This window comes from Accipiter gentilis, chromosome 4 (genome assembly GCF_929443795.1).
Source record: "Accipiter gentilis chromosome 4, bAccGen1.1, whole genome shotgun sequence".
NCBI classification, from domain to species: domain Eukaryota; kingdom Metazoa; phylum Chordata; class Aves; order Accipitriformes; family Accipitridae; genus Astur; species Astur gentilis.
In genome coordinates, this window is record NC_064883.1 from 47,135,091 (window position 1) to 47,149,971 (window position 14,881).

Sequence of the window (14,881 nt, forward strand, 5' to 3'; positions counted from 1 at the left end):
CCACCCAAACTATCTTAGGAAGATATTTTAAATACAAGAAATAACTCTGTTTTACAAGCCATTTCAATATGAGCAATTTGTTGCTTAATGTCAAAGTAACTACCTAAACAATGCATAATATTAGAGATCACGCAGCATTCATAAAAAGTGAATTGCCCAGTTTACTTTTGAACTATAAACTTCTACTTATAGTGGACACCTTGATATCACCAGAGTTAGTCCACCCAAACGCTATGAAAGCCTATCAGGACCCCCAGGCCTTGAAAACCACAGCACAAACCTGTTTCCAACTCACAGGGAAGAAAGGCTCAAACATCCGTATCGCAGTCCAAGGCCTGGGAAGAAGTGGGGCACCTCCTGCAACTCTCAGTGCAGAGACATAGTGCAAAATGACTTCCATACATCGCACAAACACAAAAATAGGGAGCGGGAAGAAGTTTGGCATAAACAATTTTGTTTTCTGTCATTTTGTTTGTTGTCGCTAACAGCCCCTCCAGTGTTCCTTCCATCTTCACAGGCATACCTTACCCAGCCACCTGAGCCTCCCCAAGGCAAACTCCCAACGCACGCCATCTTTCTGCAGGTCCAGGGAAGGGCCTTCCTCATTGCCAACACATTAGCCAAGAAGAAAGGGGCCCGGAAGGTTTGCGTCAGGAAAACAGTACATCACAGCAACGCAGGGTTACAAAACCCACATCGCTGCCCAGTAGATTTTATCATCAAAAGATCTCTGGCAGAGATTGACCACACTGCTAGGCAGCCCACTCCTCCCCAACAACGGGAGTTTTCCAATATCCAGTGCAAGTCTTCCATAACTACTACTTAAACCTCTTACTTTTTAGTTATACTCTAGAGACATGGAGCACTCGCAGATACTTGAAGACCTGTCTAATCTAGAGACAGGAACAAGAAGATTCATAATTGCAATTCTCTAACTCTATCCTTGCCCATTGCAATTTCTGGATCCTTGACCAAGCTCGCTGCTGCTCTTGGGATTCTTTCCAACTGGTCCCCAACGTCCCTGGAGCTGGACACAAAACCTACTACAGCTGATGGGTTCACCACTGCCCAGATGTACATGTATGTGTTTTTAAGAGTATAAACTGGACAAAAGTCAGATACAATCATCACATACTTTTCTGAAAGAAGTCACGGCAAGATGAAAACACACGCAAGATGAACTAGAGTCTATTTACTGCACATCAAAAAGGAATTAACACTTCCATTTAAAGAATTAAAGATACATCTTTAAACACCAGTAGTATCAGCTTCCTCATTTCCAAAGCAAAAATACCCCCCCCCCATTTTTTTTAAAGGATTTTACAACACAGTATTTTGAAATTTACTTGCCCAGTAAAGATTTCTTGTTAGCCCAATTCCAATTACCTTCCAGAGTTTACGAAATAAATAGAACCATCTAATCTTTATAAGCAGTAATAGCGTGTAAACCAATTATAATAAAGGAGTTTTTCCTTTGGCATACAAAAGGAAAGCTCCCATTCCTGAACTACAGATAAGAGGCCCTACCAGGCTAGTAAGGCAAGAACCAGTTGTCTAGGTAGTTTCAATTCACAACAGCAACAGACAATAACTGTTAATGCTTTTAGTAAGGTGACTTACTCTTCTGCAAAATGGCAGGTGCCACTTCAAAGTTATTTCAAGAGTTTATTGTGTTCTTGTGGGTATTCAGTTATGAAAACGAAAGGAAAGAATGCTCCTCCTCAGAAGTCCAGAAACGGCAGAGAAGCACAACCAAAACAAAGTCAAACTACAGATACATTTTTTTTCTGTTACAATTTCCTTATCAACAAGACTAGCTGAAGCTGCTCGCTCAAAGGACGACCTCCACTCCATTGCGCCGATTCAACTGTAAGTGGCTGCACTGGAACAAGCTATGTGGAAGGACCGGTAAAACACACCTCTGAACGTGTTCTGGTTTTTAACCCCGATCAGTTCAGATACCCATTTCAGAGCGCTGCCACACAAATAATCCAAACAACAGCACCCCAGAGCAATGGGCAAACTTGTCTGGGTGTTCCTCACACCAGACCTACCGAAGAATGGAGGGATGGCCTGCAAATCTTGGGTAAATGTAGAGATTAAGGCACCTTTAGGTTGTGCAACATCTCCCCTTGACATCCCTCTGCCCCAGCTAATGCTCTTCCTCGGATTGCTACAAAGCTGACTGGACAGATTTATCTGCCTTCTAACAAGTTCAGGTCAGGTAATTTTTCAAGGCTTAGCTATTGAAACAAAATTACAAAATCATCGTACAGGAAAAACATTTGAAAAGAAAACAAAGAAACAGAGAACAACACAACCAAGCCTATGAAAGAGGAAGAGGACTACAAGGGCAATACACAGCGACCAACGACCCCACCAAAAAGTGAACTTGCCCCAAGTACAGGCAACGCGCGCAGAGCTCTCCACGCGCACCAGATTCGGTGAGACGCCGTTCTGAACGGCACGAACGGTTTGGATTTGAAGGGGTTTTGGGTCGGGTTTTTATTTTCTTTTATTTTTTTTTTAAAAACACTTCAGGGGTGCGGTTTAAGCGAAACCCGTATAAAATCCTGGCAACCTGAGCCGGGGCTTGCCCGCACAAGAAAGTTACCGTCGCAGCTCGCCTCGGTATAAACATGGACGCGGGGTACCGGCCGAACCACCCCGTCTCTGAGGAAGCGGGGGCCCACGACGGATCCCCCACCACCCACCCACCCACGGCCGCCCCGGCTCCCCCCCGACCGCGCTGCGGGGCCGGGCCCCAGCAGGAGGGGCCGGGCGCAGTGGCGAGGCCGCGGCTGACAAAAGGCCGGCGGCGGTACCGGGCTTCCCGCCCACCCACAACCCACCCACCGGCCCCGGGGCACCGGCAGGGAGCTCCCCCGCCCCCGCGGGAAGGGACCGTGAGGGAACGTTAAACCGCCGCCACCCCCCGCGCGCTCTGTGAGGGGTTCGGTGTGGGTGGGGGGGTTGTGTGTCCCCGTCCCCCCCCCCCCCGCCCCCGGTCCGCACCTTCTTGTAGTGCTTCCCCAGCCAGACGCGGACCGAGTCGAGCTGGGACACCGTCTCCGGGCTCTCCCAGAACTTCCCCGTCGGGCCGCCGTCTTTCCGTCGAGCCACCGACAACGCCGCTAACCCTGGACCACCGCTTACCGCCACGGCGGCAGTCGCCGCAGCCGCCGCCGCCCCCCCTGCCGCCGCCGCCGCGGCTCCGGGTCCCGTCCCGCCGCCCGCCGCCACCGCCGCTGCCATTGTTACCCTCGCCGAGCGCCGCCACCGCGGCCCTGCGCCTCCCACCCGCCTCACGCCGCGCATGCGTCGAGCGGCGGACGCCCCGCCCCCTCAGGCATGCTCGGGAATCCGGTTCCCTTCCCCCCCCCACCCCCCCTCCGCCCCCCCTTTTTCTTCCTCCTCCTCGCCCGCCCCGCCGCCGGCCCGGTGCGCTCGCGCTGCCCCCGGTACAGCCCTCCCCACCCCCCCCCCCCCCCCCCCCCCCCGCGGCGGCGCTCGGCGTCCGCGCGCCGCCGCCGCCGCCCTCAGCGCCTGCGCCCCGCCGCCGCCGCCACCGCCCCTCCCCCACGCAGCCCCGCCGCCATCTTGGCGCATGCGCCGACGCCACGCTCGCTTTTTTTTCTTTTTTCTTCCTTTTTGTGTGTGTGGGGAGGGTTGCGCATGCGCCGAGGAGTTCCGACGAGCTCCCTCCGGCCGCTGCTCCCGCCCCGCCCCCACCTCCGCCACGGCTCGGCGCATGCGCGTTGCCTCCCGCCCTCTCCCGCCGCCCGTTAGCGCGCGCTCCCCTCAGCCGCTCCCGCCGGGGGACCCGGGCTGGGGAGAGCTCCAGGTGTGCTCCGGTACCGGAAAATCACCGTCCGTGCCCTTGGTACCGGCTGGGGAGAGCTCCAGGTGTGCTCCGGTACCGGAAAATCACTGTCCGTGCCCTTGGTGCCGGCTGAGGTGGGATGCTCAGGCGTCATGAGAGATCTCACCCCCTCCTCACACCCTGGCCGGACACAGCAGCCCCGTCCATCCATAGGAAGCTCACCATGTGGTGATTTTTCGAATCCTTCTGCATGAGAGGTGCATCAGTGAGTTTGGGTGGTTTTTTAACTTTGTTTGAATGCATCCTCTAGTGTGGCTCTTGTCACTTCTGCTTGTCCCTCCGTGGATCAGCATCCACTGCCTTCACACAGGATGAGATTGAGGTAGGTGGGTTACTCCTGGTAGCTGTGGAGGCTGCAGATCTGATCCAGAACTCCCTTTTTAATCTAACACATTATGCTGGTGGAGACGAGTTGGATATGTAGGGTGGAAAACCCAACTTTGCTGTTCAAAGCATCCTGGCACTCTGCTTGCACTAGGGTAGTGACAGACTGAAATTTGTGATACCGCCTTTTTGGCATTAGATTTCCTCTTATATAGGAAATAGCTTTTTTTTTCTTGCCGTGGAAAGAAACCTGTGCACACTTTCATATTTGCTCCTCCATCTTAAGGACAGCAGGCAGCGAAGCATCAGATCTTCATAAAGGATAACAGGACAGATCATCCTCAAATGCAGCTGCATGGTTTTGTCACCACACTTATATTTTTTTTCCCTTCTGTATTTCTGAAGGCAGTTGACCCCTTGTTATCAGACAGACAATCTTTGCATTCCTAAGCAGAAATGAAATGAGCAAACACCCCGCAGGCTTCAGACACCAGCCCAGGCTGTTTGTTCTCCCATCGGGCACCACAGGATATGGTGGAACACCAGTATCAGTGCCACTGAAACCCTCCTCAAGCAGTGTGGCTGTGTGTACTGCTCCTATGGTGACTAAAGCTTTACACAGAAGAAATGACATAGGTAATGTTCTGGAAGAAAAAAAGTAGAAGACAGGGAAATAGAACCTCAACTTTTGAAGTTTGAAGAATTTCACCTCTCCACTACGCAATGAAAAGTACTGAAAATTACAGCACAGCTTATGTGAAAAGAAGGTGTCGAGCACTAAGCATACAGGTTAACTTAGCTGTAATTCACTATTGCATGCCAGCTAGAAGGGGGAGCTCTTCCAGAAGTCTCTTGACCATGTATTTATGTGAAACAAAAGTGAAAATATCATAATTAGGAACAATTCTTTAGATGGGTTTTGGGCAGATGGGTTATGTAGTTTACCAATGAGCTCCCCGAACTGCAGCTTGCTGTGGGACAGCTTCATAACATGGCCTGCAGGAATGCAGGTTCGTGCAGCTCCAGGTGGCAGAGTTACAGCACAGGAGCAGAAAAACCTTTGGGAGCAGAAATCATTGAAGTCATGATTGCAGTCATGCCCCTCATATCTTTGAATCCCAGCGAGGAAGCATAAAAAATAAGGCAGAGGGGGAGGAATTGAAGAGAGAAGGCAGGCAGGAAGAAGGGAATGAAGGAGGAAGTCCTACCTCTGTGAACACTACACACCCCCTGATGTTTTATAAAAGCTCCCAGAAGACAATAAAATGAATGCAGAATATGATTTTCATGATTGTAGGGATTAAGGAAAATGTTTGTATTTCAGTTACATCAAAGCTAATGATCTTGGTCTTTCTCCCTTGTAACCAGTTTTCTGCTGTTATGGCTAACACTCTTAGGTAGCTTGGAATAGGATCAATCTGGAGCTTGACAGGGAAAAATATGAAATCAGATTTCATCTGGTGGGAACTGAGAGACATTTGATGTGCCATGTAAGAACCACAAGACTGCAAGGACATGGGAAGTGCTACTCTGGCCCTATACCTGGAACCCTCACATAAGCTGTCATTTTTCTTTCTTCCAAATTTAGAGCCTCCTCTGACCCTAACCTGAAGTATCTTTTGAGACTGTAGAGTAACTTGCACTCTGAGTCAAATGATTTGGCTCTCTTGGACAGAGGAGGATCTGGCTTTAGCCTAGTTTCCTAAAAAAACAAGACTTAGTCATACCCCCTCTGTTCCCAAACCTTTGTGAACTTTGGAGCTGCTGCCCACCTTCAGTCAGGTTTGACACACAACACAAATGCTGCAATTCCCTGGACAGCTGAGCAAGTAGTTCGCATCCTTCCAGGAATGCCATCAATGGTGTAATGTTTGGCCTCACAAAGAAAGATGACAACCACACACACTCCAAGACTAGCTGATGAAGATTGGAGAAGCTTGTTTTAGGACACAGCTGGATGTGCAGACACCAGAGGAGGCAGTGCTTAGAATAGGAGCAGATGATTTGTGAGGTGAAGCTCAGGGTTTGCGTGGAGACCCTGAGTTCAGCAGAGAGACGTAATTTGGGGAGTAAATGGGGTGCTGACATACATAATCACCCTACAGGCAGTTTTAGCCCTCGCATAGCTGCACAGCAGTGGAACAGTTGGATTGTCTTGATGAAGCACCTGATCAGGAAAGGCAGAGGGTTTTATATGTAACCTTAAAGCAGCCTTAAAGGAAGACAAAGCAGTGAGTAGTGCCTGAGCTTGACTGAACAGAGCTGATGGTACTAATGTATCAAGGATATTTAGAAACACAAACCTGCAGCAATCCCACCAGATGCTGATGGCACCCTAGGGAGGAGAGGGACAGGGGCATAGGTAGAGCTAACTCACACGAAAATACACAGACTGGGGCAGTGCTCTTCATGGCTTCAAAATGTTTCTGGTGAACAAATCTGCACCAAGTCTTCACTGCTGGGAACATTCAGAAGTTTTATTTATCTTTTCATAAACACATCTAGTCCCATGGAATGAGTCCTTATGAAGCAATTTTCCCCAAATTTCCTCTTTTAAAAACATTTAGCTTTGATCAAGTCTTTAGTAATGCTTTACTTGTGAATACAACCAGTCCAAATACAAAAATTCAAAGTGACAGGTGAAAAATCTGTATACAGTTACAAAATACAACAAATTTTAGTTAAGAAAATTAAGTACATCTCCATGATGCACTCCTATATTCAACTCCAGAAAAATAAAGATGAAGTTGGGGGCTTCTCTAATTTTCATATGTTTCAAAGCAACCTGAAGAAGCAGCAGAGTCCTTGGTCCACACAACCAAACAGTAACAGAAACCTGCACCTAGGTGTGGCAGTGCTCCACTTAACTCTGCAGCTTTGCTATTTCTTTTTGAACTCTCCATAATTTCACTCCATTTGTACACTTTTTGGTACAAACCAGATCAATTACTACCAGCTGCCAAGTTGTAGTCACCTGTTTGCAGGCAGCATAACAGAGCACCACTACAGTGGTGAACCATATCTCTCTGGTGAAGGGCAGTCTCTGGGCTACCTGACTCTTCAACACAGGAGAGTATCACTGAATCATGCAATTTTCTTTACAGAAACTAGACAACTAGGCAACGCTTGGGCATTTAACTACCACTTTATCAAACATCATCAAATAGAGAGGCAAAAAGCTCCTTATCAAAATCACAATCCTCATATAAAAACATCCCTGGCCTTACTATAGGCTGCAAGTGTTCCCCCTGCCCCCAAACACTCCAACCCAGAAATAATTCCTTGCAAGAAAGAACACTTCAGAGATACAGAGAATGATAAAGACAACCACATATCCAGAAATCTAAATTTCAGAGACCGTTTTGAAAGGCAGCAAAGTGAGTATATTCCATAATGAACTGTTACAAAGAACTTTATTTTTTTTGCTCTAGCATGTAAAAAAGAAGCAACCTTTGCTCAAGTTAATTATTTTAAGTGAGAAATTTTAGTCAAGCTAGAACATGGTTCCTGGTCACCTTAATACAGATTCAACTGAGTCTTAACAGCAGTTTTAGTTTTGATACATTCTGGTGGGACACCTATCAAGATTGATCAGGTTTGACGTTCATTCCCTGAAAAAAGCTCACCACCCCGCTCACCTCAAAACAGCTGGCAGCTGAAAGTCCCTGTTACAGAATGCACATTTTTCTCAGCTGTATGGCTCTTCAGTGGCTTGTTGCCAGAATCCCTGAGACAATGTCTTCACTCCAAGGAGAGAAGGCAATTCAGAAAAGAGAAAAAGTCAGAGAATTGTAACACATCAGTTTTGTAGCAGAAGGATACTACAAAACAACTGTGTGTTATGAAATTGACCTGCAGTTTCACTGAAGGAAGCCAATATAAAACTTCAATTATGCAGGGCAAGGGGAACCTGATTTTCATGTACTTACAAGATTAATTTTTCAAAGCTGCATTTTAGAGTACATACCATGCAGCCTTCTCCTTTCCCCTTCCTCACCAGGTCTTTGGTTCATATCAAACTCACAAGACTTCCTCAGACCTCTGTGGCATTTGGAAATTGATCTGGGAGCAAGTGAGCACTACCCTGAAACCTGCTGCTAGCCACTAAAGGACCCAACAGCCACCTGGTAGGCACTTTTGTAAAGATCAAGATTGAAAAACATTGTTTTCTTTCTACTGTTGGAATTAATTTTACTCAAATCTCTTTCCTCTGTCTGTAGCAGCACCTAACCTTCCTGTGACAAGGCAGTTCAGCCTTGTTTTGCAGACCTGACCAGAAACTGGTCTTTCAGAAAAGCACTATCCCTTCAAAGTCTAGCACCATAGCTCCATCAGGTGCCTAAACCCCTCCTCATCCAGAAATCTACTCATCTGCTGCTGAAACGAGGTCTGACACAGCAATGCCACACACTGCTGGTGCTCCCCTGCACCAGTCCAGCAGCCTTCTGACACTGCAGTGAGCATAGCTAACACCACAGGTCAGGTTTAGCGTTGTTGCCAAGCTTTCCTGGGTTGCAGTGCTGGACCGTGAACTTCTCTATGGCTTTTATTGACATCTGTTCGCAGATGTGTATCTGGAAATTGCATCCCCGTGAAGCTGGGTATGACAGTGTCTACAGAGGTAGGCCTGATGCCCTGATTATTGCTAGACACCGAGGGCTGAAAGTCAGCCTGGTCATAGCCATCTTCATTTGAGTTCTGGAGAAGACCTCGGTATGCAGAATCTGAAAGTGGAAACGTGCGAGGTTCCCAAGGCTGTATGTTCTGTGGAGTGAAGAGGAGAGAAATTAAAGCCTAGAATCAACTACTGAAAGAACACTACAATACCCATCTCCTCCTTGTCCATGCCACTCTGCTGAAAGACCAGCAGATTCAATTTGTCAGGATGCCAAAGCAAAGCCAACTTTTCAGAGCAATGAACACTGTGTGCTATTCACACTACTTCCAGGATTACCAGTTCAGCTTTCCTTGGTATCAAGAGCCTGCTTTGCCATCTCCGCTGACATTCCTTGTTTTTCATAGTCTTTTTATCTGAAAAGGCTTTCAAAGCAAACACTGTGCCCTTGAGCCCAAACCAAGGACAGATCTAGTACGAAGTGCAAGACTGTGCTTGTAAGACTTTGCAAGACCATCCCTAAGGAAGAAGGGAAGGAAATCCTCTGGCAGTTTCAGAATTTATTCCTTAAAGTTAACTCCTTCTGCCAAAAAGCATCCCATGATGTGTGCAACTGTCTGAAACTATTCACTGTCATGTAGGTGACTCAGTCCAACTTACTGGGAATAATCTCAAACTCCGCATCAATATTGGTTTAGAATGATTTAAACTACAACACAGAAAAAGAATAATTTAACACACTGTGAATGCTTTTACCAGCCCAAGTCTCAGCAGACACACAAGCTGAACTGTCTTTTGAATAGTGTGAAGCTCATGTAGCTTTCAGAAAACTTACTTTATATACAAGTAAAATTGGTTTAGAAAAGAACACAACTGACATTTCTTACAGCATAACCTCACCTGGACTGCTTCATCCAGCATTTCCAGGGAAGATCTGGTACCTTCACTGCAAGACAGCACTGTTCTGGTCTGACTGTGGACAGAGAGGGATTGCAAACTGTTGCAAGTCTCAGGGCTGCACAAGCCAGTAGAAGCATGCACATACAGATCATTAAGGCCATTAAATCCAGTAACTGGAGATGCTGGCTGAGGCTGCCCAGCCCATCGGCTGTCTGCTTTGTTGGAGGACCTAAAGCAAAGTAGTATTTGGAGCACAGTCAGTTATGTACAGCAAGAAACCCAAATATAAGTAAGATCACTGTACAGTGAAAAATGTAAGCTTTATCCCCTCCATACAAGGAGATGAGATCATATTGCCCAATTAGTGCTTCAACAAAGTAGCCCTTTTGCTCCTATCATCTCTTCAAAGAACATCTCATGGCTCCTTGGGCAATCACTGTCTATTTCACTCATCCTGAGCCTGAAGAGAACAACTAAGCATTAAGAGAGAGTAAAACCTCGTGAAAAGAAATAAGACAAAAACCAAAAAAACCCACACCAGCTACGAGACACAGAACTGCTATAGCTGAAGCTGTCTGGAGGTACGCCAACATTCTTCCCTGGTGTGACCATGCTATTTTGGCCTTTTTCCAGACATATGGATTACTATCTGTATGACCTGTCAGTCCTTCTCCCCACTCAACTGCTCAACAACTTGTGAAAATATCAGACAATTTCAGCTCTGATAGAGGTGGGGATCTCAAAAATATGAAAATCTCAAAATTTAATGAAAGCAGAGGCAGACCTACTACTGCCCCACTGAAGGAAAGGCAGAGAAGAATTAAACTTTTATCCCTGCAAACAGAACACTTGTACCTCTGGAAAAAGAACAGATTGTTCTTTGTCCAGGCAACAGGTAAAAAGGTAAGGGAGATGCAGCAAATGAACAGAAAGCAATCTCCATAGCAGTAAGTTCTGTCAAACCGATTAAATAAACCAGAGGAAAAAATGGTTGGGAAAAGTATGCAGTACTACAGTTAACATAACACAAAGCTCTCAACACATGAGCCTGAGCTTAGTATGAAGCTGATTTTTAACAGGACTGTGACATGCTGCATTACTATTCTGCTGGTTAGGCCCTATTTTAGCAATATTTTGTTTTTATTATGTAATAGACTAATTATATGAGCAAAATGATGAGCACCTAAGAATTTCTTCATTCAAAAGTAACTTCTTGAATTGGGATCTCTGTACAATTTAAAATTAAGAACAAATAAAGCCACCTTATTCTGCGTCTGCTAGCAAGAACAGTACCTGCTTCCCCGCTTATGGGAAGTAGCTGTAGCCCAGGAATCCCAGCAGGCTCGTTCAAGATCTTCATATTTGGAGTGATGGCTGGAGTACATCTTATCAGAAGTATCCTCCAACTAGGAAGAGAAGTTTTAGCCAAATACTTAAAGCATGAAAACTTGCCTGCAGGCCAAGCCTACTGTTTTAAAAATCCAGGTAAGCAATATTCAACCCATTCAAACCGTCTGGGAACCAGCACACACACACTTTGTATCACTATCTCATTTTCCTACTTTTCATTATGTACTGAACCAGGAACTTGTTTGTCAGCCCGAGTTGTCAGGAGACAGATGCAGGCTGTTGTATGCACCTTATAAATAGCTGCCAGGGGCATTAAATCACACACAATGGAAGGGTTTGTTCTGCCTGCAGCTAGCAGCGGTGACCCACAGCTGATGTTCCTAACAGCTGGCACGCCACCACAAGCCTCATCTCTGCTGCCCTTCCACTGGCTTCAGACACAGCTGCGTTGGGCAGAATGGAAGAGCATTTCATACAGCAGCTTTGCTTACTGGGCTGGCAGAATTTATTAACTGGCCAAGACTGGCTCTAGCGCTCCCAATGTACCATTGGCACCTTCTCAGAATGGCTACAGACATTTGAGACAAACTGACAAAACTGTTTTCTTACCTCAGAGTCTGTTTGATTGAAAGGCTCCAGTTCCTCGAGCTCCACTATCCTCCAGCTGCAAGAGGTAACACAAGCTAAAGATCACTTCAAAGAAAAACACATTTGGTACTAACATTTAAGTCCAAACAATACTAATACTTTTTTTTTTAATTAAATGCTTTCTTTTTTTGTCCATTAGGAATAATTTCCTTATGTTATTCCATTGAGAGGAACAGTGCTCATTCTGGCCAACTGAAGCCGTTTCGTCCTGTCACCCACAGGAGAGAGGATCAAGGCCTGGTCTGTAGGTACCTTGGTACTACGATCTCTTTGTACTGAGGCTTCTCCACTCGAGTGGCAGCTGTCATTGACATGGGGATCACAACGTTGTCGATGTCATAGGAACACACTGCTTTTCTGCTTCTTAAGGACTGCTGAAACACAGAACAAGAACACTCCATGCAGAAAATTAATGTTGGCACAAAAGCATATTTGAATATACCACAGAATACAACTTCTCTGTAACAGTAAATGCAGTGGGTTCTTTCCACTGTCACTGGCGTTCAATGATATTTTGGTCATGTCATGCAACCTCTGTGGTTCAGTTTATTCCTATATGAAACAGGGTAATACTTACCTACCTCGGTGAGTGGGATTTCACTTATAACTTTGTATATATTTAGGTTATCTGTGTAGCAAAAAAATTGAAACAGGCAAAGAAAAAGGCTATGATGATGATTCAAGAAGTAAGAACCTGTCATTCCCTAGACTAAAGGAGCTGTACTTGTTTTGCCTTGCAGAATAAGGTCTGAGAAGGAAAAAGTAAAAAAAAAGTAAAACCATGGAAGAACTCTACTTTCCTGAGGCTGAGGATACCGCTGTTGAGACAACAACTTGAAATATCACAGCATTTGGGCTGGAAGTCACAAGTATTTCCAAACTAAGGAGCAAGGCTCCGGAAAAAACATCCTAGGAACAGTGGAATGAAGAGACCCCTAAATTATTTTGAGATGTATTTTTATCGTTTTGTGAAGAGATCCATATATTGTGGTTCCCGACAGAGCTGGAGATTAGACCTGCAATCCAGAATGGAAGTGTCCCCTTTACTTATAAGCCAAGAAGTCTTCAAGACACTACAGTTCTTTTGTTCTTTCTCAAACAAGCATCCTTTTGTTTCTAGGTGAGAGGCCAACCACAAATTGCAGTTCTTGGTGGCCACAAGGTTAGCTATGGTTTATTACTGATGTGATATTCTTTAAAAACCTTAATAGACACAGGATTACTCAGAAGCACCCTTAAAATCTGGAAGCGGAGACTACCTGAAAGAGCAGCTTACAAGAGAAGCAGCCAACTCATGAGTTGAACTGTTAAATCTTGTGTGCACCAAAGAGGGAGAACAGCACTTGCAAAAAAAGCACTAACAATGTGGGAGCCATAAAACCAGAAAAATGAGTAGCCAATGCAAGTGAAATGGGCATAACAAGGAATGCAGGCTCCGTGGAGGAGCTCACTACCCCTTTTTACAGGAGTCAGAATCATTTAGTCCAGTGAAGATCCACAAGCACTGTGCTGATCTCCATGAGATGGACCTGAAGCACAAAACAGTCAAACGTAGAAAAAGCTTCTTAGAATCACAGAACCACTGAAGTTTGAAAAGACCTTTAGGATCATCAAGTCCAACCATTAACCTAACACTGCCAGATCCACCACTAAACCACGTCCCTAAGTGCCACACCTACACATCTATTTAAATGTACTGCCAGGGACAGTGACTCAACCCCTTCCCTGGGCAGTCTGTTCCAGTGCTTGACAGCCCTTTCAGTGAAGAAATTTTTCCTAATCTCCAATCTAAACCTCCCCAGGCACAACTTGAGGCCATTTCCTCTTATCCCACTGCTTGTTACTTGGGAGAAGAGACTGACCCCCACCTCACTAGAACCTCCTTTCAGGTAGTTGTAGAGAGGGATAAGGTCTCCTCTCAACCTCCTTTTCTCCAGGCTAAACAATCCCAGTTCCCTCAGCTGCTCCTCATAAGACTTGTGCTCTAGACCCTTCAACAGCTTCGTTGCCCTTCTCTGGACACACTCCAGCACCTCAATGTCTTTCTCATAGTGAGGGGGCCAAAACTGAACACAGTATTAGAGGTGCAGCCTCACTAGTGCTGAGTACAGGGGGATGATCACTCCTCTAGTCCTGCTGGCCACACTATTTCAGGTACAAGCCAGGATGCTGTTGGCCACCTTGGCCACCTGGGCACACTGCTGGCTCATACTCAGCCAAGCTGTCAACCAACACCCTCGGGTCCTTTTCCACCAGGCAGCTTTCCAGCCACTCTTCCCCCAGGTCTGTTTCTGTCAATTGGACCTAACAGTTATCTATAAGCAAAAAGGGAATAGTGGTAAGGGTAGCAAGTCTGAGCCACGGTTCTTCAAGGTCTCCTTTGCTCAACATGCTTGGAGAGCCAGGAATTACTCAGTGCCTTCCTAGAGAAGTGGTTGTTGCACAGCATATTTTTTAATCCTCCGCTACCTCTAGAAAAAACAAGAAAATGTTAAAGATCATCTCTCTGCTGATATTCCCGCTTCACAGGGGGAAGTCCGTAGCAATTAAGTCTCTACTATTAATTTGTAGCCAAATAAAACTGTAACATTATGTATATATAGCTACTTGCTTACAAAAAGAAGGAATCTATAGAGTATTGTCAGTACTAAAGGTGAAACCAACCAATCTGGCTGGGGAAGTAGTGCCGCAGGCACCTAGCCAGCCGAGCCTGAGGAACAATGAAGGAAGTAGCTGTTACTAACACCAACATCCAAACTGCATTTCCCAGCAGTCCATCAGCAGTAATGACCCTTCTGAATTCCCAGTGAGTCAGCAACCCCAAGGCAATGCTGGGTAAGAGAGAGATCCCCCAGCTCCTCTCCAAGGCTACTCCCCTGCTGCAGATTCATTTGCCACAGCTTTTGTTTCAACTCACCACTGCTGGGCTGCCAGTGAAAGGCATCTGGCTGGAAGAAGGGGCTGGAGGAGTCTCTGGGTGCAAGGATGGTGGATGGTGCAAAGAACTGTATTTATGTGCCTGAGGACTGGAAACAGGAAAGCTGCAACTGGACGTTCCTTCAAGCTGCCTTCTCCCTTCAAACACTGAACCTGTTAATAAAACACAAACAGAAAACCCAAGGTGAAGTCAGGCTGACTTAAAACCGGTTGGTGATGTTGCT

The 14,881-nt window shown here is 46.2% G+C and overlaps 2 protein-coding genes across 3 annotated transcripts in view; both read right to left on the minus strand.

Moving 5' to 3' along the window:
• SMARCC1 (SWI/SNF related, matrix associated, actin dependent regulator of chromatin subfamily c member 1) overlaps nucleotides 1-3,323 on the minus strand; it is a 90,559-nt gene extending 87,236 nt beyond the window's left edge. Inside the window, exon 1 of the mRNA XM_049798146.1 lies at nucleotides 3,016-3,323. Coding sequence (XP_049654103.1) covers nucleotides 3,016-3,318 — 303 coding nt within the window. The 5' untranslated portion in view covers nucleotides 3,319-3,323. The remainder of the gene's footprint in view (nucleotides 1-3,015) is intronic.
• Nucleotides 3,324-6,663: 3,340 nt separating this feature from the next.
• LOC126037824 (KAT8 regulatory NSL complex subunit 1-like) overlaps nucleotides 6,664-14,881 on the minus strand; it is a 36,719-nt gene continuing 28,501 nt past the window's right edge. Inside the window, exons 8-13 of one of the 2 annotated variants that reach the window (XM_049798644.1) lie at nucleotides 14,638-14,810; nucleotides 11,973-12,094; nucleotides 11,682-11,736; nucleotides 11,016-11,128; nucleotides 9,723-9,795; nucleotides 6,664-8,971 (exon numbers count right to left, since the gene is read on the minus strand). In XM_049798644.1, the coding sequence (XP_049654601.1) occupies nucleotides 8,693-8,971; nucleotides 9,723-9,795; nucleotides 11,016-11,128; nucleotides 11,682-11,736; nucleotides 11,973-12,094; nucleotides 14,638-14,810 (815 nt within the window). In that variant the 3' untranslated portion in view covers nucleotides 6,664-8,692. Of the gene's footprint in view, nucleotides 8,972-9,722; nucleotides 9,952-11,015; nucleotides 11,129-11,681; nucleotides 11,737-11,972; nucleotides 12,095-14,637; nucleotides 14,811-14,881 lie in introns of both variants that reach the window. The other variant, XM_049798643.1, reaches the window with a different exon arrangement.